We start from the raw sequence: 27414 nt of genomic DNA on the forward strand, positions 1-27414 counted from the left end.
GGATTCAGATCAGCTCTTTACATCATAGGGTTTCCTGTGAAGATCAACTAATGAGCGCATGAATGAATGAATGACTTCAGGATGCAGTTACAACCCTCTATCCTCAAGGTAATGTTCCCAGTTCTTCCTGCCTTGACATCTGTGTCCATCCCTATAGAGGAATGGGGGCTCTGCCGGGTTCTCAGCACGGGACAGTAACGCAGACGGCAAGATGGGCTCCACAGCCAGACATCCCAGTTCAGAATTCCCCGGAACAGGCTGTCTCCAGCAACAGCTCCAAATCAGGCAACAGGCAGAGAAAAATATAAGGCCATATGTTTATCACGTGGCCTCCCCAGTGCCTGTGGCCCACCTGCACCTCTTCCCATAAATCATCAGGGGAGAGAGAGGCAGGGCAGGGTGGGGACAAGCTGGACGGGCATAGCCCTGTTGACCTCCTCACCTTCTGAGACGACCCAGCCCCTAACCGAGGGCCTGACATAGGACCTTAGCTTAACCATCTCTGCTGGGCCTCAGGCTCCCCACAACTCATCACCATAGCCAGCCATGCCCTCTGCTACCTGCATAAAGCTAAACGGTTCTCTGGGTTTGCGGCTGGGAATATGGCCTAGTGGCAAGAGTGCTTGCCTCGTAGGCATGAAGCCCTGGGTTCGATTCCCCAGCACCACATATATAGAAAACTGCCCAGAAGTGGTGCTGTGGCTCAAGTTGGCAGAGTGCTTGCTAGCCTTCAGCAAAAAGGAGCCAGGGACAGTGCTCAGGCCCTGAGTTCAAACCCCAGGACTGGCAAAAAAAAAAACAAAACCCCACAATTCTCTGGGTTTGGTATGGTGGTACTGGTTATAATCTCACTAATTACAGCTCTTTATTATTCACTGCATCCATCATCAAGGCCTCACACGATCCTAGGAGATGGGCTTGATCACTAGCCCCCCTTTACAGATGTGGAAACTGAGGCTGAGAGTGGGGAACTAACTTCCTCAAGGCCGTCAGGTTAGAAGGAGGCAGAGGTGGGAATGTAACGCTGGCACTCAGCATCACAAGCGCCTATGCATCGCCCCGCAGGCTGGAGCAGTATACGGAAAGCACAGACGCCTGGACCATCAATGCCCCCAATCCCCTAGGAAACTTGGTGCCCAGCCCCCAGCCTTGCAGAGCTTCCGGCCGTCCGTCCCAGACCCGGCCAGGTGCATTTGCCCCTTGTACCATGTGACCTGCCAAGCTAGTCTGTCTCTCTGTGTGCAAAGCCTGCTTCTTGCAATAGCAAGGGAACCCTGTATCTTAGTAACTCTTTCCAACTGCATCCTCTTTAAAGCCTTTTTTTGTTGTTGGTGGTGGTTTTTTTGGGCTGCCCTAGGGTTTGAACTCAGGACCTTGCACTTGCTAGGCAGGTACTCTGAGTCACATCTCCAGCCCTCAAAGCCCTCAAAGTGTGGGTGGGTGGGTGTGCACGCACACGTGTGTGCCAGTACTGTGACTTGAACTCAGGCCTTGGGCACTGTCCTTTCGGTTTTTTTGCCTCAAGGCTAGCAGCACTCTAGTAGCCCCCAGCTCTTTAAGGGCATTTTTTTTGTTTGTTTATTTGTTTGCTTGGTTCCAGTCCTGGGGCTTAGAACTCAGGTTCTGGGTGCTGCTGTCCCTGAGTCAAGGGTAGCACTCTACCACTTGAATTGTGGCTCTACTTCTAGCTTTTCTTCCCCTCCCCTCCCCTCCCCTCCCCTCTCCCCTCCCCTTCCGTCTCCTCCCCTCTCCTCTCTCTCTCCTTAATTAGAGATAAGAGTCTCACCAACTTTCCTGCCCAAGCTGGCTTTGAACCATGATCCTCAGATCTCAGCCTCTTGAGTAGCTAGGATGACAAGCATGAGCCACTGGCACCTGGGTCTCCAGAGGCATCTTGAAGACGTTATTTGAACTTGTTGACGTCAGGGCATTGCATGAAGCTTCTCTGATGCAGCCCTCTCTTGGCGCTACCGCGCTCAGCAGCAAATAGGACATCAGTGCAAAAGGATATCAGCACTGATTTCAGGGTTTGTTTCCTCCTTGACTCCACACCTTTATATGGGTTTTTCTGCATGTATCAAGCTGCCTGTATTCTTAGCTACTCGGGAGTCTGAGATATGCTAGCCCTAACAGGCAAAGTCCATGAGAATCTTATCTCTAATTAACCACCAAAAAGCTGAAAGTGGAGCTGTGGCTTAAGTGGTAGTATGTCAGTCTTATGTTTGAAAAGCTAAGGGACAGCACCCAGGCTCTCTGAGTTTTAAGTCCCAGTATCAGTGTGAGCATATACAAAAGATTAGAAGATGGGGCTGGGAATATGGCCTAGTGGTAAAGTGCTCGCCTTGTATGCATGAAGCCCTGGGTTCGATTCCTCAGCTCCACATATCTTGAAAATGGCTAGAAGTGGCATTGTGGCTCAAGTGGTAGAGTGCTAGCCTTGAGCAAAAAGAAGCCAGGGACAGTGCTCAGGCCCCGAGTCCAATCCCCAGGACTGGGCAAAAAACAAAACAAGCAACAAAAAAAAATTAGAAGACTGAGATTCAGGGCTGGGAATGTGGCTTAGTGGTACAGTGCTTGCCTAGCATGCATGAAGCTCTAGGTTTGATTCCTCAGCACCACATACACAGAAAAAGCCACAAGTGGGGCTGAGGCTCAAGTGGTAGAGTGCTCGCCTTGAACAAAAAGAAGCTCAGGGACAGTGCTCAGCCCCTGAGTTCAAGCCCCAGGACTGGGAAGAAGAAGGAGGAGGAGGAGACGGAGGAAGAAGAGGAGGAGGAGGGGGAGGAAGCGGGCAGGGGAGCAGATGAAGGAGAGGATGATGGTGATGACGACCACTGAGATTCAGAGCTGCAAGGACTGGATCATACGGATTGTCCAAGGCCCAGGCCAGGCCCCATCCCACAGCCAGGTGCGGCCTGGGAAAGCGTTGGCCGGCTCTCTCCCTTCACAGGTGGCATTCGCTCACTGGCTCAAGTGTCTGCTCGGTGTCCCCTTATCAGACAGCCCTCCAGCAGCCCGGGGGGAACAGGAGTGACCCCCCTCTTCATCTGCATTCACTGCAGGGTCACATTGTTGGGCTTATTTGCATGCTGTCCCTCTTAGACTGTAAGCCACACAGAGGTAAGGACGCCATCTTTTTTAAAATTTTTCCTTGCAAGCACTCCCTGAGTATAAAACTAACATTTTCCAACTCAAGCTACCACTCTGCTCCCCACTGTGTCCTCTGAACAGGGAAAGGGCCTGCTCCCTCCCAAAGAGCGTGAATCTCTCTTCCTGGCTTCCTCGTGGGGAGTACTAATTAGATGCCTTCAGTGGCCTCTCCGTATGAAGTGTACATCAGAGCAGCGTTACAGGAGGCCTGGACTGGAGTCCTACGATTTTACCATCATCCTGAGGGAAGGGGCCAAGATTTCCACTCTCTGGGGCAGAACTTCCAACTCTCCCAAGAAGGGACCTCTGCCTACGTGTGCTCCCCACGCACCTGCCTGTGGCTGGTTCTTTCTCTTCATGTGGTCTCCTTCTGAGTTTACTTCTTCAGAGAGCCCCGACTCCTCCCAGGTTAACCTGGATTCTCCACTCTCACAGATAGCTCTCTTCACACCATTGACTTCCTTCCTCCATTGCTCCTATTATAAATTATTTCTGCCTTTTCTACTCCATTTATCTCCTTCTATCAGCTGTCCCTCTCGCCACCTGTAGGTAAAGATCTATGAAGGTGGAGACCCTGGCTGTCTTGCTCACTGTATCTTCAGGCTTAGGATGGGGCCTGGCTTATACTAGGTCCTTCTTAAGTATTTGTTGAATTAATCTCCCATTTTTTTCTGCTCTTAGAAACAAGGAAACGGAGGCCCATAGGCAGGAAGGACTGTGCTGGCGATTAGCTAGTGTCAGAGCCTGGAGTAGAAGCAGAAGGGAGACTGTGACCTTGGGAGATGCTGGATCTTTGTGTAGGCCTCAGTTTCCCTATCTGTGAGAGGGAGCGCCGCCTCAGTTTCCCTATCTGCAAGATGGAGTGAGGCAGCGATCACCTCAAAGCCCAGTGGGAGGGGTGCTACCCATCCTGTTGGCACAAACGACATTATCAGCGCAGCATCCGCGACCCCTTTTCCACTACTACCCATGTGGTAAAAAACGCCCCAAAGCCGCAGCAGAAGAAAACTACAGTACCCAGGAGGCCCCGGGCGGCGCCTGCGCACAGTGACCGGCCCGCAGGAGCCGGCGCGCCCTCTGGCGGTGACAGAGAGGAGCGCGCCGCTCGGATCCCCGAGGGGCGGGGGCCCCACGGTGCACGCAGTCGGGGCGCGAGGCTGCGGCGGCGGCGGCGGCGGCGGCGGCGGAGCCGGGAGCGGGAGCAGGAGCTGGAGCGGCTGCCGGATCGCAGCCCACCCGGCACGCCGCAGCCATGGGTAACCGTGGCATGGAAGATCTCATCCCGCTGGTCAACCGGCTGCAGGACGCCTTCTCCGCCATCGGCCAGAATGCGGACCTCGACCTGCCGCAGATCGCTGTGGTGGGCGGCCAGAGCGCGGGCAAGAGCTCGGTGCTGGAGAATTTCGTGGGCAGGTAGGAGCCGCGCGCGCCCCCCGGGGGGGCCGGGACCCCCGGAGCCCGGGCCCGACGGCGCTGCCAAACCCCCCCCCCCCGCCGCCACCTCCCGCGCGCCCGGCGCAGCCCCCCCTCCGCCCCCGGACCCCCACCCCCCGCCAGGCTGCGGACGCGGGGGAGCCGCGCACCCACGCCCCCCTCCTCCGCCCCGTCCGTTCCCCTCCCCACCCCCCCCCGGCGAGGCCGACGGCGCCCCGGCGGGAGACCCCCCCGCCGCCCCCCCCCAAGGCGGGCACCGGGGGGCGCCCCGCAGCGCCCCGGCCTCCGCCGGCCCCGGGCACGGCTCAGCTCGGGGCGGGCAGCACCGCGGGGGCGCGGTGCCCTCTCCACCTCGGGTCTTTGGAGGACGGCCCCCGTCCCCTCGGGCCGTCCGGGGTCCCCTCCTCGGCCCTGGGAGAGGACGCGGCGCGCCGGGGGCGGCGGGGACGGCGGACGCACCCCCCCCCTCCCCCGCCCCGCACACCTCTGCGGCTCCGCCGCCATCCGTGCGCAGCGCGGCGCGGCGCGGCGCGGGGGAGGCGCGGGCTGCGGGAGGGCGGGGAGGGGGGCGCGGGGGAGGGCGCAGGAGAAACACTCGGGACCCCTCTCCGAGCCGCGGGGCTCGGCCTCGCCGCCTCCCGGGCGCGGGGCTGGGCGGGGGGGGGGGGAGCGGGGGGGATGGGGGCGCGCCGGTCGGTGCCGCCCTCCCCGCGCCCCGCAGAGGGATTGTGTGATGTCGGGAGAAGGCGGCGGAGGGAGAGATGACTAAGACGGGGAGGCAGGGTGGCAGGGCGGGGGGGGGGGGGGGAGCCATTTGCAGAGCCTAATCCCCCCCCCCCACCGGCCCTGATCCCACAAGGCGCTGGGAGGGCCAGGTGGCCGCGTAGGGAGCTGTTGTCACCCGAGACAAAGGGTCCTGGCTGGGCTGGGGGGGGTGGGGGGGAGGGTCCTGACCCCCCCAGGCCACCTCTGGGGAAAGGGAGGCACACTTAGCCTTCCCCGAGGGGGATCGCAGATGATCTGCGGGTGCTGCGGGAGAGAAGGGGGGCTGGGCGGGCAGGGGGGGGAGGGAGGAGGCTGGAGGGCTGATGGCGTGACAGTGACCTCTCCCGCGCATCACCTCCCTCCCTCACCTCTCCAGACACTCTTGCTTTCTCACAATGACCTTCAGGGCTAAGGAAGTGACTGGCATGTGGAGAGGTGGGGGCCCCCCCTCCCCTCTGAGAGACTGCAGTTGGTGGTGGTGGTGTGTGTGTGGGGGTGACATCCTGGGTATAAGCCAGGTGGGTGTCAAAGTCGCTTGCCTTCCTTCGAGGAGCCTCAGTTTCCCCAGGCTAATATGGGCAGTTGGACTGGATGGCTGTTCCTGTCTTCTCTCCCGCCCCCCCCCCACCCCAGCCAGCCGCCCCCGGGTGGGGGAAGAGGACAGCTAGTGGAGCATGTACCCAAGCTGCTGTGGGGGCGGCCATGCCCATCTGGTCAGCAGAAAGGGAGGCTTCTGGCTCCTGCTGAGCCCCCTGGCTCATCACAAGACTCCAGACTGCAGAGATACGCAAGACACCCTGGGGTACACCCTTCCCCGGGGCCCAGCAGTCAGGGGTGGAAGGGACCCTGCAGACTGGCATGCACAGACAGACTGCCCCTGCCCACCCAGCACGGGCTCACTGAAGCCCTCTAGAGGCAGGCCCTGTGATGCCCACCCTACAGATGGGGAAACTGAGACCCTTCAAGGTCATGCATTGGGGAAGGACAACACCTGTGGAGACTCCATAGCCCTGGCTCCTGACCTTGACCAGGCCTGGTCTGGGAGAGCCCGGGGAGGCTGTGATAGGTCCACTCCATTTTCCCCATCTGTGGAGCTGGGAACTCTCACATCTGCTGTCCTGCCTTCCCTTCCGGGAAGCGTTTGGTAAGCAAGCAGGAGGAGGGAGGGTTGGTAATCCATTCGGTTGCCAGCCTCCCCTGGCTCCTGGCTTCTGCTTTCTCGGAGCTCCTGGGCTCTTTGCTTGTCAGAGCAAGATGTAGACTCTGTCTTGGGCGATGGGGGTCCTCCAGCAGCTCTCTGCACCCCAATGTCCTTGACTCCCATCCCAGCAGGAGGGTGTGGAGGAGCAGGCTGGAAATCTAGGGAAGGCGCTAAGGACAAGGAAACAGACGCAGCCTCCACCCTGCCCCCCACCAGCCCTGCCTGCCCTCTCCTGGTGGTGTCCCAACCTCTCTACCTAGGGCTGGATCCCTAGGCCCGTGATCATGGTGACAGCAGCCCTGCCTCTTGGGGCTTCCTGAGAGACAACCCCCCATGGAGAGGAAGTGGAAAGTGCAGTGGAAGAAATAGGCTGCTCCAGGCCAGGCCAAACCCCAGCACCAGCGCTGTCATCCAGGTGGTCCGGGAGCCGCCAGGACCACGCCAGGACCTGCTGGGTCTCGGTGCTTTCTTCAGGCCCCTTTCACAGGAGGGAAAATGGAACCATCTAGTCTATAGCAAACACTCGTGGGGAGCCCACAGAGACTCATTCAGGGAGTTCTGTGGTAGAAAATCCAATGTTCTGCCTTCCGGAAGGAGAAACTGAGCCGACTGGAGGTCCTGGTTCCACAGGGAAAACAGAGGAGATTTCTAGAAGGAAGTGGCACCTAGAAGGAGAACTGAGCAAATGACAGGCCATGTTGAGCAGCCGAGGGAGGAGGATTCCAGGCCGAGGAACAGCAGATGCAAAGGCCTTGGGACAGGAAGCAATTTGGTGTCATTTGACACATAGAAGCTCCACGGTGGCTGGGATTTACCCAGCCAGGGGAGAAGGCAGGAGCTAGAGCTACACAGCCCTTTGACCTTTGATCAAGAGCTTGGGTTATTTTCATTATTACTCTGTGCCGGGGCTTGAACATGGGGCCTGGATGCTGTCTCTAGGCTTTTCATGCTCAAGGCTGGCACTCTACCACGTGAGCCACCGCTCCACTTCCAGCTTTTTGCTGGCTAAATTGGAATTAAGAGTCCCATGGACTTTCCTGCCTGGGGTGGCTTTGAACCTTGATCCTCAGATCTCAGCCTCCAGAGTCACACAGGCATGAACCTGCAGCGTCTGCCATGTTTACTTCTGCCTTTTAGTCATGGAGAGAGCTGGCGTTTGCCGGGGTGAGACTCGAGGAGAGCCACGGAGGCTGCCAGCGCGGGGTGGCAGGGCCCAGGCCCAGCCGTGGCTAGGAGGCCGGTGGCCTCGGAGACAGGTGCTTCTGGGAGACGGACGCCGAGCGGGCAGGAGAGTCGGGGTGACTTAAGGGGCTTCAACCCCGGCTTCTGCCTGGGAGGGGCGGGTCTGGAGGATGGCAGAGACGAGGACTGGAGGTGCCCGTTCGACGTGTCCATGGGGGCGGGGAGTGTAGACATGGGATGCTCACTGTGAGACATGAGATCACCTCGGGGTAGGTGTAGACGGAGGAGTGTTCGTGACCCACCCCCCCCCCAACAACCCCTTGTATTTCCTGAACAGATGCGTGGCGCCCTGGGCCAAAGGGGCCTCCCGCTGGCCCTCTGCTCTGCCCTCCTGCTCCCGCCCTGTGCCCTCTCCCCGGCCCCTCCAGGGCCCAGAGCAGCTGACAGGCGGCCTGGCAGATGAGCCCCCTGGCCCTGGGGGCTGAGAGGCACAGGAGGCCCCCCTGGATGGACACAGTGCTGCTCTGAGCGCTTCCCCTCCGCCGCGGTCTGGAGGGCCCGCCAGCCGTCCTTGCCAGGCCTGTAGGGAAGTGCCAGTGGAGGGAGGGGGCTGTCCACTCGCAGTGCTCAGAGCCCAAGGGGTGTCCTGGTCAGTGCTGCCCACCCCCCCCCCCCCCCGTCATGCTCCTTGCCTCCCGCCGAGCCCCACGGCCTTCCCTAGAGGCCTCGTCTCCCTGTGAGCTTGGATCTAGCTTGGTTCCTGGGACCTTCTCTGTCTCAGGGCCGGAGCTCACTCCTCACGATGAAACACTATCTTTTCGAGCACTGGTGGCTCATGCCCGTCCTCTCAGTTCAAGGTCACACTGGGCAGGAAAATCCCTGAGACTCTGCTGGTAATGAATCTCCCCGATTAATCGCCAAAAAGCTAGAAGTGGTAGAGTGCCAGCCTTGAGCAAAAAAAAAAAGCTCAGGGACAGCATCTAGGCCCTGAGTTCAGGCCCTAGGACCAGCACACCCTGCCCCCATCCTCCCCCCAATAAAGAAACCCCACCTCTGTCTTTACCTCTGAACATTTTGAGATACATCCCAGTGGGCTGAAGACTGAGGCCAAAGAAGATGAGGGGGAGGCAGAGGCGTCCCAGGCCTAAGAGGTCACTGCCCTGGGGGGGGGGGGGGTGTTAAAGGGAACTGCTACGTTCTTGGCCCTCGCAGTGGGCCAGGTCCTGGGGATTCCTCCAAGAATGAACATGCCAGACCCATCCCCACGTTGGGAGCTCACAGGTGACGCCGCAGACAGACGCGAGCTGCCTGGGGCGCTGGCCCTGAGCTCCTCAGTTCAGGGATGGCGCTCTACCACCTGAGCCACAGCGCCACCGGAGAGAAGAGTCTCACAGACATTCCCGCCCAGGCTGGCTTTAAACCTCAATCCTCAGATCTCAGCCTCCTGGGCACCTAGGGTGACCGGCGTCAGGAGCAGAGGCCCCTGCTGAGACTAGAAAGGTGGGGTAGGTGTCCCCCGTGTCCCGCAAGGCGCTTCCTGGGCAGAGCAGGTCCCTCCACATCTGCCCCATCCCAACATGCGCCCTGGGCTGTGCTCAGGGACCTGCGTCCATCCCCAGCCTCTCCCGAAGGCCCCGACAAGCTGGGGATGAAAGGTGACCCTGGCAGACAGCATCTGATCCTGGTGCCGGGAGAATTGAGTTTCCCAGGCTCTGTCTGGGGTCAGAGGGTGGGGACCCTCCTGGGGAGGGGAGCAGGCTGGTGGTGGGCACAGAAGGCTGGGCCGGCCTGGGGGTTGGGGGGAAGCTGTCACGGGGGAAGTGTTGTCTGGCGTGGGTGGGCAGGAGGCCCCCGCGCCGTATGTGTAAATATTCCGGCTATACATCAGCCGAGGAGTTGCTAAATGCAATGCATTCAGCCCTCCCACACCAGCCTACGGCTTCGTTGCCACCCCAGGCGGGCTTCGATGTTAGGGTTCCAGAGTCATCAGTGTGGGGACAGGTGGCCCCTCAAGCCCCAGGTCTGTGTCCCAGCGCCAGCCGTAGCTTCAGAAAGGGTCTCCCTTGGGCCTGGGCCACTCTCTGAAATACAGTTAGCTCACAAGAGGGACACCCAGGAAGCTGGCAGAGAACTCCTTGAGGGAGTATTAAGAGAGCCAAGCGTGGAAGCGGAAGGTGGGGACCCCTGTTCCACAGAGATGGTGGGGCCAGAAGGAAAAGCCGGAGGAATCCATGAGGTGAGAGGTCCAGGGTCAGCGCGGCGATTTCCGGAGCCCAGGGACGGTTCCGCCGCCTTGAAGTCAACACAGCACTAGAAGCAGCAGGTGGTGAAATGGCCCAGAGAGCAGTTGAATCAGTGGCGGGATAGGAACCGGACCTTTCCCTATGTCTGTCCATGCTCCACACCCCTACCCAAATGCACAGCTCCTCCTCCCCCCCCATCTCAGGGGAAGAAACCTCCCCATGGTCTCGATGGTCTCGGAGGCCGTGGGACCCTCCCCCTCCCCTCCCCTTCCCTCCTCTCCTATATCCCAGTCCCCAACTGCTGCAGAGCCAGTCACCCAGGCAGCCCCCTCGGCCTCCGCACCCCCCCCCCATCCATTCTATCGCCCCTCCCCTCAATGTAACCTCTTTCTTCTGGAACCTTTATCCTCAAACCTGGACTCTCTCACGACTGAGCTGAGTTCCAGGCCCAGGCACCGGCCCAGCTGATCCTCCCTGGTCTCCCCGAATGCCTGCAGGTGGCCGAAGAAATGAGCCGCCTAGGCCTCCCTGGGTCCTGGGGGTGGAGCTGTGACATCATCCTTGGTTCTTTCCATTTCCCCCTGCCTCCTTCATCGGCCCACCCTCCCAGCCTCTCAACAGCCAACCCCTCCTCCGGGATGCCTTCCTGGATCACTCCTCTGCTAGGAGTGGGCGGGGCTCCATTTGCTCCTGGATGGGGAAGAGGCCTTTGCCTTAGGCCCAGGACTGGCTGGCAGCCGCTCCCGCTCCCACCGTTGCCACTCACATCTGATCTATTTATTGCCGTGTTATTCTTTCATCACTGGCCCAGATGCATCTCGTCTTCCAGAGGAAAAGGAGGCCAGGACGGGGGGGGGGGGGGGGGCAGGGAGGGTTGCGGCGTGTGAACACGTGTTCACTTCCTGCCTGAGTCCCCACACCGCACGCCTGTAGTCCTAGCTACTCAGGAGGCTGAGGTCTGAGGATCCCAGTTCAAAGCCAGCCGGGGTAGGAAAGTCCGTGAAACTCTTACCTCCAGTTATCTACTAGAAAACTGAAATTGGCGCTGTGGCTCAAGTGATAGATGGCTAGCCTTGAGCCGAAGAGCTCAGGGACGGTGCTCAGGCCCGGAGTTCAAGCCCCGGGACTGGCAAAAAATAAAGAACATGGCATGTGCACCCAGTGGGCACTCTGTGTTAGACCCTTCACAGTCAGAGTCTCAGGACCCCCCCAGAGTAGCCCTAGGATAGACCTGTGTCCCGTTTCATTGGTAGGGAAACTGAGGTTTGGAGCAGGCCATATTTTTTTGTGGTGGAGCTGGGCCTCCTCACCAAGCTACTGTGATAAGGAAATAGCTCCACATTGAACGACTCAGGAAATGTCCTAGAGGTGCTGATGGGTAAGAAGCTTCGGAAGTATGGGCACCCACTTGGGGATACAGGACTTCCTCTCTCTGAGCCTCAGTTTCTTCCCTTGGGAGTTAGGGAAACGGATCCCACTGACTTTATGCAACCATTCATGATGGGTCAGCCCAGAGGACAGAACTTTTTTAAATGGCTTTTTTTTTCTTGGTGGGGTAATTTGTGTATCACCCATTTTAGTTGCACAATCGAGTGATTTGTAGCGTATTTACAGAATTCTGCAACCATCACCATGAGCTAATTTTAGAGCATTTCCAGCACTACAGGAAGACATCACAGAAGGATACAGATGTTCAAAGCCAGCAGTCAGCAATCAAGCAGCATTAGCCATGATTACTGTTATTCAAAAAAAAAATTATAGGGCTGGGAATGCGGCTTAGTGGTAGAGCGCTTGACTAGCACGCGTGAAGCCCTGGGTTCGATTCCTCAGCACCACATACACAGAAAAAGCCGGAAGGGGCGCTGTGGCTCAAGTGGCAGGGTGCTAGCCTTGAGCAAAAGAAGCCAGGGACAGTGCCCAGGCCCTGAGTTCAAGCAAAAACAAAACAAAACAAAAAACCCTCTAAATGTTTGCAGTGGTTATTCCCAGGCATTAAGATAATGGTTGTTGTTTGGGGTTTTTTTTGGAATATTTTATGTATCTTCTGAATTGTTTTCAGATAAAGAGCAAATGATCTTGTAGTTTGTGTCTGTGTGCCAGTACTGGAGCTTGAACTCAGGGCCTGTCTTTTAGCTTTTTTTGCTCAAAGCTGGTGCTTCACCGCTTGAACCATAGCTCCACTTCTGGTTTTTTTTTTGTTGTTGTTGTTTTGCTGGCTAATTGGAAATCAGAGTCTCATCCACTTTCCTTCCCTGGCTGGCTTCAAACCTTGATCTTCAGATCTCAGCCTCCTAAGTAGCCAGGGTTACAGGTGTGCGTGCGTGAGCCGCTGCTGCCTGGTTATCGATTTCCGCTTTGAAAATGTCTTCAACCCTGGGAGGGAAGGATACGGATGAAGGAAAGGAAGAGGGGGAGAAGGGGATGAGGGAAGGAAGGTGGAGGACCAAGGAGGGGGAGTGGTGACGGTTTCTCAGTCATTCTCTCTTATTTGGAGTCCTGAACCCTCAAGGGTGGCCTGACCCTGTCACCAGCTTGCAAGATGACCTGGGACAAGACCCTTCTTGTGCCTCAGCTTCCCTGTGTCACAGAGGGAACGTGAGCACTTGGCCAGCTCCAGTTGGGGAGCGGCGAAGCTGGCCTGTGGCGAACAGATCAGGCCCAGCCCCTGCTCCATCGCTGCCCTGGGATCTGGGATGGTCAGCCCTCAGCTTGCCGTTCACAGCTGTGACGTGGGCCGGCCCGGGCCTCCCGGGGCAGCGGGAACAGAGAGGGGCTTGTTACCGTTCCACCTCCCTCTGTGTTTCTTGGCCCACTCGCTCCCACGCCCTCGATGGAAGCCTACTCTGGCCGTCTCAGAGCCGCCAGCCCTGCCTTCCGTTTCCAGGGACTCTATCTGGCCTGCAGTACCCGGGCCCGTTGCTACTCTTACGCCCAGCCACCCGGCCGCCCCTCTTCCAACTCCGTCTCGGCTTCCCCGTCCAAGGGCGATCCAGCCCGCAGTTCCCACGTGTTCCATAGGTTACTGCTAACGTCTTTGTCCAGGCTTGAACTGGGATCAGCCTCTCAGCCAGCTGTGATTGTGGAAACTGAGGCTCAAGGCCTCTACAGCCACGAGGCTAAAGTGGGATCTCAGTGGGGTACTCAGTGCCAGTCCAGATAACGGGATAGAAGAACGACCACTGTTAGCCGCATGCCAGTGCCTGTGCCAGTGCCCGGAATCTAGCTGCTCATGAGGCTCAGATCTGAGGACTGAGATTTGAAACCAGCCCCAGCAGGAAAGTCTGTAGACCCTTACCTCCAGTTAACCAGCAAAAGGCCAGAAGTGGAGCTGTGGCTCAAGGGATGGAGCGTCAGCCTTGAGTAAAGCACACTCACAAGGACAACACCCAGGTCCCGTGTTCAAGCCCTAAAACCAGCACTAAAATGACCACTGCTGGGTACACAGCAAACCAGGCTTTTTTTTATCATCATTTGTATCCAGCGGGGCTCCTGAGCTCAGCCCCACATCCTGGTCCTGGAATAGAGATGGGGTCACGTCAGAGATGGGGTCACTTCAGCCCCTTGGTAGACCCCCCCCCTCCCCGCAGTCAAGTGGGAGTGGGTGGCACCGGAGGTCCTAGGAGGTGTTTGTTTTGCCTTCTGAGCTCAGGTTTGAAGGTGTCTCTGCAGATGGCAAAGCCAGGCCTGCCGGGGGGAACTACCATCTGCTCAAGACGAGTGGGGAGAGTTGGCGAGCCACCATCTACCCCACGCTGGGGCGCAGCGCAGGGCCGCGAGGCTGGTGGGCCTGGCACATTTTGTCTAAGCACCTGCTCTGTCCTCCCTCTGCCTGATCGGGAGCTGGGCAGGAAGGGGGTACAGGGTGGCCCTGGCTGGAGGCAGGCAGGCTCAGGCCTGCATCCCTTAGGGCATCTGTTAGCCTTTTAGCAGAATGTTGAAGTAGGCCTGTGTCCCCGTGAGGGGAAGAGCCTGGAACTGCAGCCGTGTTCCTGCCTTCCAGCACTGACGGCACACATACTGTGTGCCAGGTTCCGCATGTTGGCCCCTGCCTAGCCCTACTATGTGCCAGGTCCAGCACTCCAGCCACTGTCTCTCTAGGAGGCCTCCTCACCGACTCCCTTCCGGACAAGTGATGGGGGGAGGCTGCGACGATCTCTAAGCCTCTGTTCCTCAGTTTCCCTCCTTCCTTTGTGGTCTCACAGTCAGAATTCCAAGATTCAGTCGTGGCCCCAAAGAAAGTATGGGGTTATGGATTCCTAGCTGCAATGGGGGGTGCCCCCCAGAGGAGGCCAAGAAGCAGGGACAGTCCTCAGCAGCCCCCTCTAGGGGCTGAGCGGCAGCACTGCCGCTGGACGCGGGCTCGGCCCTTGCTGTAGAGTCTCTGAACTGCTGCTGCTGCTGCTGCTCTGTGTGTGTGTGTGTGTGTGTGTGTGTGTGTGTGTGTGTGTGTGTGAGAGAGAGAGAGAGAGAGAGAGAGAGAGAGAGAGAGAGAGAGAGAGAAACAGATAGAGACAGAGAGAGAATGGTTTCAGAGCACAAGGCAGGAAAAGGGAAAGGGAGATTGTAGAATTTGAACCCAGGGCCTCTGGCTTCTCATCACTAAGTCATTGAACATTATTACAATCACATAAAAACGTCATTCGGAGGAGAGACTCAGCCCTCAGACATGGCCCTACCCTCTCATCTCCACAGCACATAGGTACTTATTTTTTTTGTTTTGTTTTCTTTTCTTGGAATGGAATTGGGACTTGGACTCAGGACCTAGGTACTGTCTCTTAGCTTTTAGCCCAAAGCGGGTGCTTTCCTACTTGATCCACAGCTCTACTTCTGGCTTTTTGGTAGTTAACTGGAAATAAGAGTCCCACAGACTTTCCTGCCCTGGTCAGCTTCAAATCAGGATCCTCAGATCTCAGCCTCCTGAGTAGCTGGGATGACAGACGTGGGCCACCAGCAGCCCCAGGAAGGCAGTGACTGAGCTAAGCTGTCCCAGGCCCCTGAGCACCCATCCGTCCCCCAGCTGGACCCTGAGCTCCCCGCACCCTCTGCCCGGCACCTTGAGGACCTCTCCTCTCGGGCCCACCAGCTCTGGGTGGGCACATCTGCTCAGAGGGAGGCCTCGCAGGAAAGGTCTTGGAGCTGGAGTGGTGTAGGGGAGCCCTTTGTGGGGAGTCCCAACCATCCCGGCCCCTCCCTCCCACCGTTCCCATGGCAACAGCAGTTGCTATGGTTTTGCTTCTCCAGGGGTTGGTGGGGAAGAGGGTGGATCCAGGCCCCCATGCCCACTGGAACTTCCATAAGAACAGATGTCCTGTCTCCATGGCCCTGGGGACCCTTGGAACTTGGGGGGCCATATCCCGAGGAGTCCCTGAGCAAAGGAGGAGGGAGCTAGTCAGAAAGTCTCCGCCCCGGGACTCCTCCCGTGCTGTGCTGCCAGGCCCTCTCTGTTGCAGCCCTCTGCACGCTGCTCTGCGTTATCTGTTTACTGGTCTGCCTCTCCCACCACGCAGAGGGCCTCGGGTGGGGAGCGGGCTGACTCATCCCCTTCTGTCCTGTCAGCCCCGCTCAGGGCCTGGCACAGACCAGATTTAACGGAATTACATAAAAAGCCACGTCTGCCTCCTCGGGCTTGGGAGGTGGCACAGTTGAATAGGGAAGTTTTGAGGCTCTGGGATGCAGCTCTGGAGTTGCAAATGTAGTTCCGTGGTAGAGTTCTTACTTCACAAAGGCCCTACTTTCAAAGGCTAGCACCACAAAGCCAACAAACAAAAAAAAGCTGGGTATCATGGCACACACACACTTGTACAGTCCCAGCACGTGGGAGCCTGAGGTAGGAAGATCATGAGTTCAAAGCAAGCCTGGCTTCAGACTGAATTGGAGGCTAGCCTGGGATTTGAATTTGGAAGTGTAGACCCTGTCTTTAAAAAAGGCAAACAAAACAATAAGGGGCTTGGAATGTGGCTTAGTGGTAGAGTGCTTGCCTAGCATGCATGAAGCCCTGGGTTCGATTGTTCAGCACCACATAAATGGAAAGGGCTGGAAGTGGCGCTGTGGCTCAAGGGTAGGGTGCTAACCATGAGCAAAAAGAAGTCAGGGACAGTGCTCAGGCCCTGAGTCCAAGGCTTAGGGCTGGCAGATAGATAGATACATAGATAGATACATAGATAAAAAAAAATTTAAACCAAGCTGGGAGCCAGTGGCTCATGCCTGTAATCCTAGCTACTCAGGAGGCTGAGATCTGAGGTTCATGGTTCAAAGCCAGCTCAAGCAGGAAACTCCATGAGACTCTTATATCCAATAAACTACTCAAAAAAAGCTAGAAGTGGTGCTGTGGCTCCAGTGGTAGAGCTAGCCTTGAGCAAAAAGAAGCTCAGGGACAGCACCCAGGCCCAGAGTTCAAGCACCAGGACCGGCAAAAATACATAAATAAGAATTTAAAAATCCAGGTAGGGGCTAGGGATATGGCCTAGTGGCAAGAGTGCTTGCCTTGTATACGTGAGGCCCTGGGTTCGATTCCCCAGCACCACATATACAGAAAATGGCCTGAAGTGGAGCTGTGGCTCAAGTGGCAGAGTGCTAGCCTTGAGCAAAAAGAAGTCAGGGACAGTGCTCAGGCCCTGAGTTCAAGGCCCAGGACTGGCCAAAAAAATAAAATAAAATAAAATAAATTAAAAAAAATCCAGGTACCAGTAGCTCAAGCCCTAGGATCTGGGGATTGAGGTTCAAAGACAGGTTGGGCAGGAAAGTCCATGAGACGCCTATCTTCAATTAGGTACCAAAAGAATTAGGTACTAAAAGGTACAAAAGAAATGAAGAGGGCTGGGAATATGGCCTAGTGGCAAGAGAGCTTGCCTCGTATACATGAAGCCCTGGGTTCAATTCCCCAGCACCACATATATAGAAAACCGCCAGAAGTGGCGCTGTGGCTCAAGTGGCAGAGTGCTAGCCTTGAGCAAAAAGAAGTCAGGGACAGTGCTCAGGCCTTGAGTTCAAGGCCCAGGACTGGCAAAAAAAAAAAAAAAAGAAAGAAATGAAGAATATGGCCTAGTGGTAGAGGGTAAGAGCGCTTGCCTCGTATACATGAAGCCCTGGGTTCCATTCCTCGACACCATATATATAAATAGAACTGTGGCTCAAGTGGTAGAGTGCTGTAGCCTTGAGCAAAAGAAGCTCAGGGACGGTGTCCAGACCCTGAGTTAAAGACTCACACTAAAAACAAACCCATAACACCCAGGAAAACAAAACATTCTTTGGTGAATCCTAGGTCTGCTGTGTGACCTGAGTGAGGCACTTGTCTCTGATCCTCAGTGGCTTCATCTGTAAAATCATCATTTCCAGGACTTAGGGATTCCCCCAGAATGCTAAGCGCTAAGGAGTGCTGAGTGCTGAAGCTAGGCACAGGCTACTTGGCTGGCACTAGAAAGGATTAATGGATAGAGTTTCCACCTCTCATTTCCGATGGTAGCAATGCCTCCTACCTCGTCTGCATCTTCCCCATCCTCTACAGCATCCTTTGCTCTCCCTGGAGTGGCACAGGTGAGGCCTTGAATCTGGGAGCCCTGGGCCTCACTGTTGTCCCTGGACCTTCTGTCTGACAGCCTGGAGTGCAGGAAGACTTTTTGTGTGTGTGTGTGTGTGTGTCTGTTATTTGTGTGTGTGCTAGCACTGAGGCTTGAACCCAGGGACTCACGCTCTCACGTGGGTTTTTTTTTGCTCGAGGCAGGCACTGTACCACTTGAGCCACAGCTCCACTTCTGGTATTTTGCTGGTTAATTGGAGATAAGAGTCTCACAGATTTTTTTTTTTCTGCCTGGGCTGACAGAAGAAGATCTGATCCTCAGCTATCTCAGCCTCCGGAGAAGCTAGGATGCCCCGTGTGAGCTACCAGCGCCTGACTTGCAAGAAGCTTTTTGAGTCTGGGTCAGGCTCTAGGCTGAGGGATGGAGGCTTGGATCCTCCTCTGGCTCTGTCTGGGTCCAGTCTGAGCCTGACAGAAGAGCCCATGTTTCCTTTCCAAGGAGGAGGCTGCTGGCTGGAATCTCTATGGTCCCTCGGGCTCTGTCCTGCTTCCCCATTTTTGAGTCCTGGAGATCCCATGACTTCGAGTCTAACAGCCTGATTCCTAGAGTGGCCCCTGCCCTGGTGTCAGCCCGGGGAGGAGGCGGGTGGTGGCTAGGGGAACAAGAAGAGCTGACAGGACAGACCGGCATTCTCAAGAGTTGCCAACAGGATAGAAGTTGACGTCAGTACAAGCAGATGTCTGGGGGTGATTTGGGGACTCCTCCAGTCCTTCAAAGGGGACGGGCCCATGGGAGACTAACGATGGGAAGCAGTCACAGACCTGAGTCTAGACAGTCTGTTCTGCTAAACACAACCTGTACAACTTGACCGTCTCCATTTCCCCATCTAAAATGGGGATGTAAAGGCACCTATTCCTGGGGCTGAAAACAGGACACCGCCCACAAGGCAGGTGGCATTTGGTGGGCACCAAAGAAGCCTGAGTTCTCCTCACCTTCTTCTGTCCATCATAGCCACAACCCCAGCAAAATGTGGTTTGGGGGTGAGGGGGAGTTAGGTGCTGCCCTCTCTATAGTGGCCACTGGCCACCCTGTGCCTCAGGTTCTCCTAGGAAGAATCCCAGGAACTGGGTTGGACAGAGACTTCCTGTCGACTGAAAACCACACAAGGCCTATCTGAAAAATATACTGGGGGTGGCTGGTCTAGCCTTCCCCCTTCTTTGCTAGTCCTGGGCCTTGAACTCTGGGCCTGGGCACTGTCCCTAAGCTCCTTTTGCTCAAGGCTAGCACTCTTCCACTTGAAGTACAGCACCACTTTCTGCTTTTTCTGTGATTAATTAGAGTTAAGAGTCTCACAGACGTTCCTGCCTGAGCGGGCTTCAACTACAAGCCTCAGATCTCAGCCTCCTAAGTAACCAGGATTACAGGTGTGAACCACCAGCACCCTGCTGGTCTAGTCTCCTGTCAGCTTAGACACGTTACATTCTGTGATCTTGTGCACCCAAGGGGAAGAGTATTTTTCACCTCGCTGGGCTGTCATCTCCCCTTAATTACTTGGGCGGTGGCATGGCTCCCGCATTGCCCTCCCAATGGTGGGCAGGTACTCCTGGGTGGGAGAGAGCTCCTCCCCACTGACCGTCCCCTCCTAACTCATTGCAGGGACTTCTTGCCCCGAGGATCTGGCATCGTCACCCGACGTCCTCTGGTCCTGCAGCTGGTTAATTCGTCCACAGGTATGTGGGCTTCACCAGTGGGGTGTGGCCTCTCCGGGGCCCCAGCCCCCCTCCCCACGGAGGAAGTTGCTTGCTGAGTGAGTGTCTCCGGAAGGGTGTGGACCCCCGTGTGGGCCTCGATTCCACATCTGTCCAGTGGGGCTGAAAGGGCCCTAGTGGAGGAATGGGTTGTTGCATTTGGAGGAGGAGTCTGCTGCGGGGGAGACCTCGGAGACCTCAGGTAGGGTTCCGGCTGTGAGGTCCTCGTGCCCGCTCTTTGGACAGAATATGCCGAGTTCCTGCACTGCAAGGGGAAGAAGTTCACCGACTTCGAGGAGGTGCGCCTGGAGATAGAGGCGGAGACCGACCGGGTCACCGGCACCAACAAGGGCATCTCGCCGGTGCCCATCAACCTGCGGGTCTACTCGCCGCACGGTGAGGCCTGGCCCCGCCCCCGGCCTCTCCTAGCCACGCCCCCTAGGGCCCAGCCAAGGTCTTTCAGGGACCGCCTCACCCGCAGGGCCCGCCCGCTCCCCCAGAAGCCCCGCCCCCTCCGGGAGACCACGCCCACAGCCCCTTTCGAGGGCTCCTGCCTTGAGCTCCGCCCCGCCGCGGCCCCGCCCACTCTTGGCTTGCTGACGCCCTGTTGGCTTGCTGACCCCGGGCCCCAAGCGAATTTTCTCTCAGGCTGCTCAGGTCTTGCACTCCCATGTCCCCCGTCCTAAGCCTGTGTTCTCACATCCTGTCCAGTGCTGAACCTGACCCTAGTGGACCTGCCTGGAATGACCAAGGTCCCAGTGGGGGATCAACCCCCAGACATCGAGTTCCAGATTCGCGACATGCTCATGCAGTTTGTCACCAAGGAGAACTGCCTCATTCTGGCTGTGTCCCCTGCCAACTCTGACCTGGCCAACTCCGATGCTCTCAAGATCGCCAAGGAGGTGGACCCCCAGGGTAGGTTCCCGGATACACAAGACTCTTGGAGGTCTATTCATAGTGGAGGGGGAGTCTTGGAGGAGCCTAGTCCAAGAGTGGTAGGATCAACTTTATTCCTTGTCATTTTGGAGAGCGGAGATGTAACAGTGACAAAGCGCTTGTCTAGCAAGTAACGTGTTCTGGGCTCAATCCCCAGGACCAAAAAAGGAAAGACCAAAAGAAAAAAATACAGTTAAAAAAAATCACTTTGGAGCTGGGTGCTGGTAGTTCGCACTGAGACCTGAGGATCAAGGTTTGAAGCCAGCCTGGATAGAAAAGTCTGTAAGATAGTTATCTCCAATTGTGGCACGTGAGCCACAACTCAAGTGGTAGGACGCCAGCCTTGAGCAGGAAAAGCCAAGAGGGAGCAAGAGACCCTGAGTTCAAGCTCCTGGCACAAAGACTAATCATGTTGGGGCACTCTGAAGGATGTAGCAAGGCCAAGAGAGAGCAAGGGGATGGGAAATAGGATGACCATGACACAGGAATACATGGATCTTTTTTTTAAATTTCTGTCAGTCGTGGGTCTTGAACTCTGGGCCTAGGCACTGTCCCCTAGCTTTTTAGCTCAAGGCTAGTGCTCTACCACTTACCACTTCGATCCACAGCCCCACTTTCAGCTTCTTGGTGGTTCATTGGAGATACGAGTCTCACCGACTTTCTTGCCTGGGCTGACTTTGAACTGTGATCCTCGTATCTCAGCCTCCTGAGCCGCTAGGATGACCGGCGTGAGCCACCTGTGGCCCGGCTTACATGGGTCTTAAGTGTGAGGGAGGGCGTAGGTGTGGACAGCCCTCCTGCTTTGCCCCCTTCCCCAGGTCAGCGCACCATTGGGGTCATCACCAAGCTGGACCTGATGGACGAGGGCACAGATGCCCGGGATGTGCTGGAGAACAAGCTGCTTCCCTTGCGCAGAGGTAAGCAGGCCGCTCCTCTGCCATGGCCCTTGTCGACCTCCCCTGGACGACTGGCTGGCCATGACCTTGACCCCCATCCACAGGCTACATTGGGGTGGTGAACCGGAGCCAGAAGGACATAGATGGCAAAAAGGACATTACGGCTGCCCTGGCAGCTGAACGCAAATTCTTCCTGTCCCACCCATCCTACCGCCATCTGGCTGACCGCATGGGCACACCCTACCTGCAGAAGGTCCTCAACCAGGTAGGGGAGCAGGCCAGGGTGAGGCTTGGAGATACCAGCAGCCTGAGGACAGACTAATTAAAGTGTATATGGGGGGGGGGGGCTGGGAATATGGCCTAGTGGCAAGAGTGCTTGCCTCCTACGCATGAAGCCCTCGGTTCGATTCCCCAGCACCACATATATAGAAAATGGCCAGAAGTGGCGCTGTGGCTCAAGTGGCAGGGTGCTAACCTTGAACAAAAAGAAGCCAGGGACAGTGCTCAGGCCCTGAGTCCAAGCCCCAGGACTGGCAAAAATAACCCAAAACAACAACAACAAAAAACGTGTATATCGGTGGTGATATTGACAGGGTCCCCAGCAAAGCCAAGCCACTGCCCTCTTTCCACGGCTCTGTTCCTCACTGCGCCCACATGGCCCATGGGCACCCCACTTTTTGCCTGGGCTATGGGCATCTGGATTTGTGACCACCGTCTTAACCCTTTCTTCCTCCTCCCAACCCCCAGCAACTGACCAACCACATCCGGGACACGCTGCCCGGGCTGCGGAACAAGCTGCAGAGCCAGCTGCTGTCCATTGAGAAGGAAGTGGAGGAATACAAGAACTTCCGCCCTGATGATCCAGCACGCAAGACCAAGGCCCTGCTGCAGTGAGGCTCCCCCAGCCCCAGATCCGCCCCCCATGGAACTCCCCTAGCACCCCACTTCCCATCCTAGGGCTCAGGAAGTGCCCCTCCCTCAGGCCATGCCGCTCTCCCGCAGAATGGTCCAGCAGTTTGCTGTGGATTTCGAGAAGCGCATTGAGGGCTCTGGAGACCAGATAGACACCTACGAGCTGTCAGGAGGCGCGCGCATTAACCGGATCTTCCACGAGCGCTTCCCCTTTGAACTGGTCAAGGTATGGCTGGCAGCCCCAGGGCAGGAAGGCTGAGGATGCCCCCCTCTACCCACCAGAGACCCTGGTGTCCAGCCTCAAAGTGACCTCCAAGGTGGCAGGGGACAGGCCCTGACCGGCTTTCTCTCTGTTCTCCTCCACAGATGGAGTTTGACGAGAAGGAACTGCGAAGGGAGATCAGCTATGCTATCAAGAATATCCATGGCATTAGGCATGTACTGGGACCCCAGGGAGGAGGGATGAACCCCAAAGATTAGGGGGGGTTAGCACTGAGGCACAGAGAGGGATAAAGTGGGCCCCTCTTAGGAAGGACTCAAGAGGCCCCCAGCCCCCCAATCCCAACTTGCTGGTCCCCAGCTCAACAGACTGTAGCTAGGGGAGGTAGGTGGGAAGGGGGGCCAACCCCCTGCCTGCAACCTGCTGTCCTCCTTTACAGTGGCCAGAGCCCCCCAGTTATGCTCCTGGCATCCCTCTACAATGGGCTCGGCTTCTCAGCCTGCCAGTTCCTCCCGTATTCCCGCCAGCCCATCGGCCCATCCCACCCAGCTTCCTCCTGGGCCAGTGGAGAAGGAAGGATTGCGGGGATAGAGTGTTGAACCCCTTGAGGGGCCCAGAGTCACCCAGTGCTTATTCCAAATCTCTGCTCAGCGGAGCCATTTAAAAGCACCTACTATGTGCCAGGCAGTGAAAAAGGTGCAGTTTCACATAGGCTCCGTGCCTAGCTCTGGCATGGAATTTACGTATGGATAACCTCATCCACAACAGGAAAACCTCTCTACTCTTAGGATGTAAAGCCCTATTCCTGAAAAGGCTCTTAAGGATGACCCAGTTTGGCAAGTTCTAAACCTTCCAGGCCATAGAGCCTTTCGCAGGAACCCTTAAGAGAAAGCAGGATGTCTATGACAGACACAAGAAGCCCTCAACTTCCTCCAGAGAGCACTGATGGGAAGCTCTTCACTAGCGTCCCACCCCCCATTTCACAGGCGGGAACACTGAGGCCCAGAGAGGGTCCCGGGAGGCTCCCCAATGCACAGTTCAGGGGTTGGGAGAGGGGGCTCTGGCCTGGCACTCCTGACAGACCCTGGCCTGTGACACTGTGCCCTTCTCCCGCTCCGGGCGTTCAGAACGGGGCTGTTTACCCCAGACATGGCTTTTGAGACCATTGTGAAAAAGCAGGTGAAGAAGATCCGAGAACCGTGTCTCAAGTGTGTGGACATGGTTATCTCGGAGCTAATCAGCACCGTTAGACAGTGCACCAAGAAGGTAACTAGCAGCCTGGGCCAGCGCCCACCTCTGCCCCCCACCCTGCACTGCTGCCAGGCATTCCTTCCCCACATCCCCCCCACACCTCCTCGGTAGCATGCCCAGGCCTCAGCGGGGTAGGGGAGGAAGCGGTGACCAGAGACCAGGGGAGGGGGAACCTTCCCAGGGGACCTCACCCATCGGGCCTCTAGCCCTAGGGATCCGGAGAGAGATCAAGCACCCCCATAGCTGAGAAAGAAGGAGGCTTGAGGGGATCTTGGACCCCCTTTGTGCCCACAGAATGGGGGTCATCTCTGGGGGCTAGCGAGGAGTCTAGGGGAAACATTGGCTTAGAGACCAGGGAGGTACAGGGCCTTGTGGGGACTGACAGGGTGGTTGGGCAGCCAGAGGGGTATGGAAGGCCCAGGACTAACAGCTTCCACGAGTCCCTTCATCCTGCCCATGCTTACTCCACTCCCACTCCGGACCCTCACCCAGTCTCCCCTCCCTCCATCCAGCCTTCCAGGGACAGAGCTCGCTCCCTCGGCCTACATCACCCAGGCCACACAAAACCACCCCCAGGAGGGCTGGGCAGGGAGGACGGTGCCCATTTCACAGCAGGAAAACTGAGGCTCAGACGATCAAGCGACATGCCCGAGGTCCTATTAGCTAAGAGGAAGCTAGGACTGGAAGCTGGGGCTTTTAGACAAGTGCTCATTGGCTCTGCCCCCAGCCTGCCTCCTTCCTGTCCTCTTCCCACTGCTGCCCCGGCCCCGCTCAGTCACGACTTCTGCTCTTTCTGATTTTTCCTCCTCTCTCTCTTTCTGTCTTTTGGAGCTGAATCCCGCAGAGTTGAATCCCCCATCTGGCAGAGAGGCAAGGGCTCCCCTGGGGGGGAGAAAGGGAGGGACAGGAGGAGAGCAGGGCCGGGCGCTCGAGTGGAGGTCAGGCTGGAACAGGGCAGCTTCGGGGAAGCCTGCTCTGCTCTGCAGTCGATGCGCGTGGAGGCCCCGAGAACTGTGCATACCCAGCCTGGGCAGCCAGGGGCAGGAGAAGCTGGCGCGGGAGATTGTGATGCTGGGGTCTGGAGTGAGGATGAGGCAAATGCAGGGGAATGAGAGCACCATGGGTCGTGGGGGGACCGTGCAACACTGTAGACAGAAACGGCACTGGGAAAGAATGAACTGCCTTAGTGTAGTTAGAGAAGGTGTGCAGGACCATGGGGTTGTGGGGTAGGGTGGGGGAGCCTGGGGTGGAGGACCCGAATCAATAGAGTAAGGGCTCCGTCCCTGACAACCCCCAATCACACCCACAGAGCCCCGGGGTGCTGGGCAGCACCTGGAAGGTGCGACCCTGGGAGATGTTGGGGGGGGGGGCTGGTCCCACGCTCACATTGTCTTCTGTTCTCTCTCTTTCTGTGTTGGTGTTTCTCTCTCTCTCTTGCCCCATGCCTGTACCATCCTCTCCCCTGACACCCCGAGCCCCAGCCCCAGCCCATTGCTTGGCTTTCTTCACTCCTCTCCTCCTAACCCCGCCTCCTCCCTGGGTGCAGGACGGGCCTCTTCACACCTGACCTCGCTTTTGAAGCTACAGTGAAAAAGCAGGTGCAGAAGCTCAAAGAGCCCAGTATCAAGTGTGTGGATATGGTGGTCAGTGAGCTCACAACCACCATCAGAAAGTGTAGCGAAAAGGTATGCCGGCCGCCTGGGCGGGGCTGGGCCCGGCTGGCCCTTCCTGGAGGCCACGGCCTCTCGTGGGCAGAAACCACCTGCTGAGCAGATGTGGTGGCTCCCTGGCTCTCCACAGGGACCCAGGCACCCACGCAGGCCAGGGATCCCTGACCTGGTGCTTCCTGCCAGCTCCTAACCCAGGGTCTTCCTGCACCTTAGTGATCGCTCTAGGCTTCCGTCTCTGCCACAGAACTTTGCTTCAGCCGGGTCTTCCTCTGTGGCCTCTTCCCATCCGTAAGAATGACAGGGATGGCCATTCGTGGGCTGTGCTTGCCCTCAGGAGGCTGGCTTAATCCCCTCCATGGCTCTAAGAAGTGGGTAGCCTTTGTCCCCACTTTACAGATGGGGAAAACAGAGTCTCAGAACGGCAAAAGCACAGTGGAGTTCAAAGATTCCGAAGGAAGGCGTCCGTCCGGGGTCAGGGCCCTGCTGGGGTGGGGGAGCCATGCAATCCCACAAAACCAATTTGCCTAAGAGCACGCTGGGTTCCTTCCCCTGCAGTAATCCATCTGTGTCAGCTGGGGCCAGCCTCTTTGGAGTTGGCTGTGACCTTTTAGATGCCTTTTTCCTATTTGTCCACTTTGGGCCATTTTGAGGATTTTTTTTTTTTTTTTTTTAGCCAGGCTGCTCAAAAGCGGTTCTTCCAGGGATATGGAAGAGAATCCATTGTCATGATTGCCTGCAGGGGCTTTTCCAGAATTCCCCTGCAGCTCCTGCTGAATCAACCTCACCTGAGCCAGGAAAAGGCCCCTGTGCCGTGTGCTCGGACAAACCTCTCTGCCTTAGCTTCCAGTTTCCAATAAGTGTCACCGTGATTCGTGTGTGAGTGTGCGCGCACGTGTGTGTGTGAGCTATTGGGTTTTAAACTCTGGGCCTTGTGCTTACTACACAGGCACTTCTTAGTCCTGAGCCCCAGCCCCAGCGCTGTGTTCTACTGGTTATTTTTGAGTTAGTCTTGCTTCCTGCCCAAGCACGGGTCTAGGCACAGTCCACCTGTTGGGCTTCTCAAATAGCTAGGATAACAGGCCTGTGCCATCTCATCAAGATCTTCGTTGAGAAGGGGCTACTGACTTTTTCTGCCCCCAGTGGCCTCAAACAGCAATCTTCCCAATCTCAGCCTCCCAGTTAGCTAGGATTACCGGCTTAAGCCACCAGCACCTAGCTCTGATTTTTCTCTGTGGAGCACAGTGTACCAGATCCCTTGCCTATTCAAACACTGTCCCACCTGAGCCATTTTCCCAGCCCGAGTCCTTGTATGTTCATGCATAGAGAGTGGTCCTATGAGGGCTTTTTGTTTTTGTTTTGCCAGTCCTGGGGCTTAAACTCAGAGCCTGGGCACGGTCCCTGCGCTTCTTTGGCTCAAGGCTAGCACCCTACTACCACTTGAACCACAGCACCACTTCTGGCTTTTTCTGTGTATGTGGTCCTGAGGAATGGAACCCAGGGCTTCATGCATGCTAGGCAAGCGCTCAACCGCTAAGCCGCATTCCCAGCCCCCTCCCTTTATTTTTGGTGGTCGGACTGGGCACCATCCCTAAGATCTTCTTTGCTCAAGGGTAGCACTCTATTACTTTGAGCCATAGTGCCACTTCCAGTTTTCTGGTGGCTAATTGGAGTTAAGAATCTTAGGGACTTTCTTGCCAATGCTAGCTTTGAACCGTGATCCTCAGATCTTAGCCTCCTGCATAGAATTACAGATGTGAGCTACCAGCGCCTGGTTGGTCCCATGACTTGACTGCTGGATTGTGTTCCACTGAAGAAATATGGCGGGCTGGGAATATGGCCTAGTGGCAAGAGTGCTTACCTCATATACATGAAGCCCTGGGTTTAATTCCCCAGCACCACATATACAGAAAATGGCCAGAAGTGGCGCTGTGGCTTAAGTGGTAGAGTGCTAGCCTTGAGCAAAAAGAAGCTGAGGGACAGTGCTCAGGCCCAGAGTCCAAGGCCCAGGACAGGCAAAAAATAAATTAATTAATTAATTTAAAAATTAAATTTAGGGCTGGGGATATGGCCTAGTTGCAAGAAAGCTTGCCTCGTATACATGAGGCCCTGGGTTCAATTCCCCAGCACCACATATACAGAAAACGGCCAGAAGTGGCGCTGTGGCTCAAGTGGCAGAGTGCTAGCCTTGAGCAAAAGGAAGCCAGGGACAGTGCTCAGGCCCTGAGTTCAAGGCCCAGGACTGGCCAAAAAAAAAAAAATTTAAATTTAAAAGTATAATGGACAAATAGG

At 56.7% G+C, this 27414-nt stretch overlaps 1 protein-coding gene across 21 annotated transcripts in view; it reads left to right on the forward strand.

Annotated features, from left to right (window-relative positions):
• Positions 1 to 4265: 4265 nt before the first annotated feature.
• Dnm1 (dynamin 1) overlaps positions 4266 to 27414 on the forward strand; it is a 45173-nt gene continuing 22024 nt past the window's right edge. For 14 of the 21 annotated variants that reach the window (XR_007210544.1, XR_007210543.1, XR_007210540.1 and 11 more), the window contains exons 1-10: positions 4338 to 4563; positions 19149 to 19222; positions 19487 to 19636; positions 19952 to 20155; positions 20995 to 21093; positions 21177 to 21337; positions 21820 to 21962; positions 22075 to 22210; positions 22351 to 22418; positions 23332 to 23470. Coding sequence is in view for 17 of the 21 variants with exons in the window: in XM_048343883.1 (XP_048199840.1) it covers positions 4403 to 4563; positions 19149 to 19222; positions 19487 to 19636; positions 19952 to 20155; positions 20995 to 21093; positions 21177 to 21337; positions 21820 to 21962; positions 22075 to 22210; positions 22351 to 22418; positions 23332 to 23470 (1335 nt within the window). In the remaining 4 variants the exon portion in view is untranslated. Of the gene's footprint in view, positions 4564 to 19148; positions 19223 to 19486; positions 19637 to 19951; positions 20156 to 20994; positions 21094 to 21176; positions 21338 to 21819; positions 21963 to 22074; positions 22211 to 22350; positions 22419 to 23331; positions 23471 to 25001; positions 25141 to 27414 lie in introns of all 21 variants that reach the window. The other 7 variants (XM_048343785.1, XM_048343811.1, XM_048343940.1 and 4 more) reach the window with 3 other exon arrangements.

The sequence above is a fragment of the Perognathus longimembris genome, chromosome 1 (genome assembly GCF_023159225.1).
Source record: "Perognathus longimembris pacificus isolate PPM17 chromosome 1, ASM2315922v1, whole genome shotgun sequence".
NCBI classification, from domain to species: domain Eukaryota; kingdom Metazoa; phylum Chordata; class Mammalia; order Rodentia; family Heteromyidae; genus Perognathus; species Perognathus longimembris.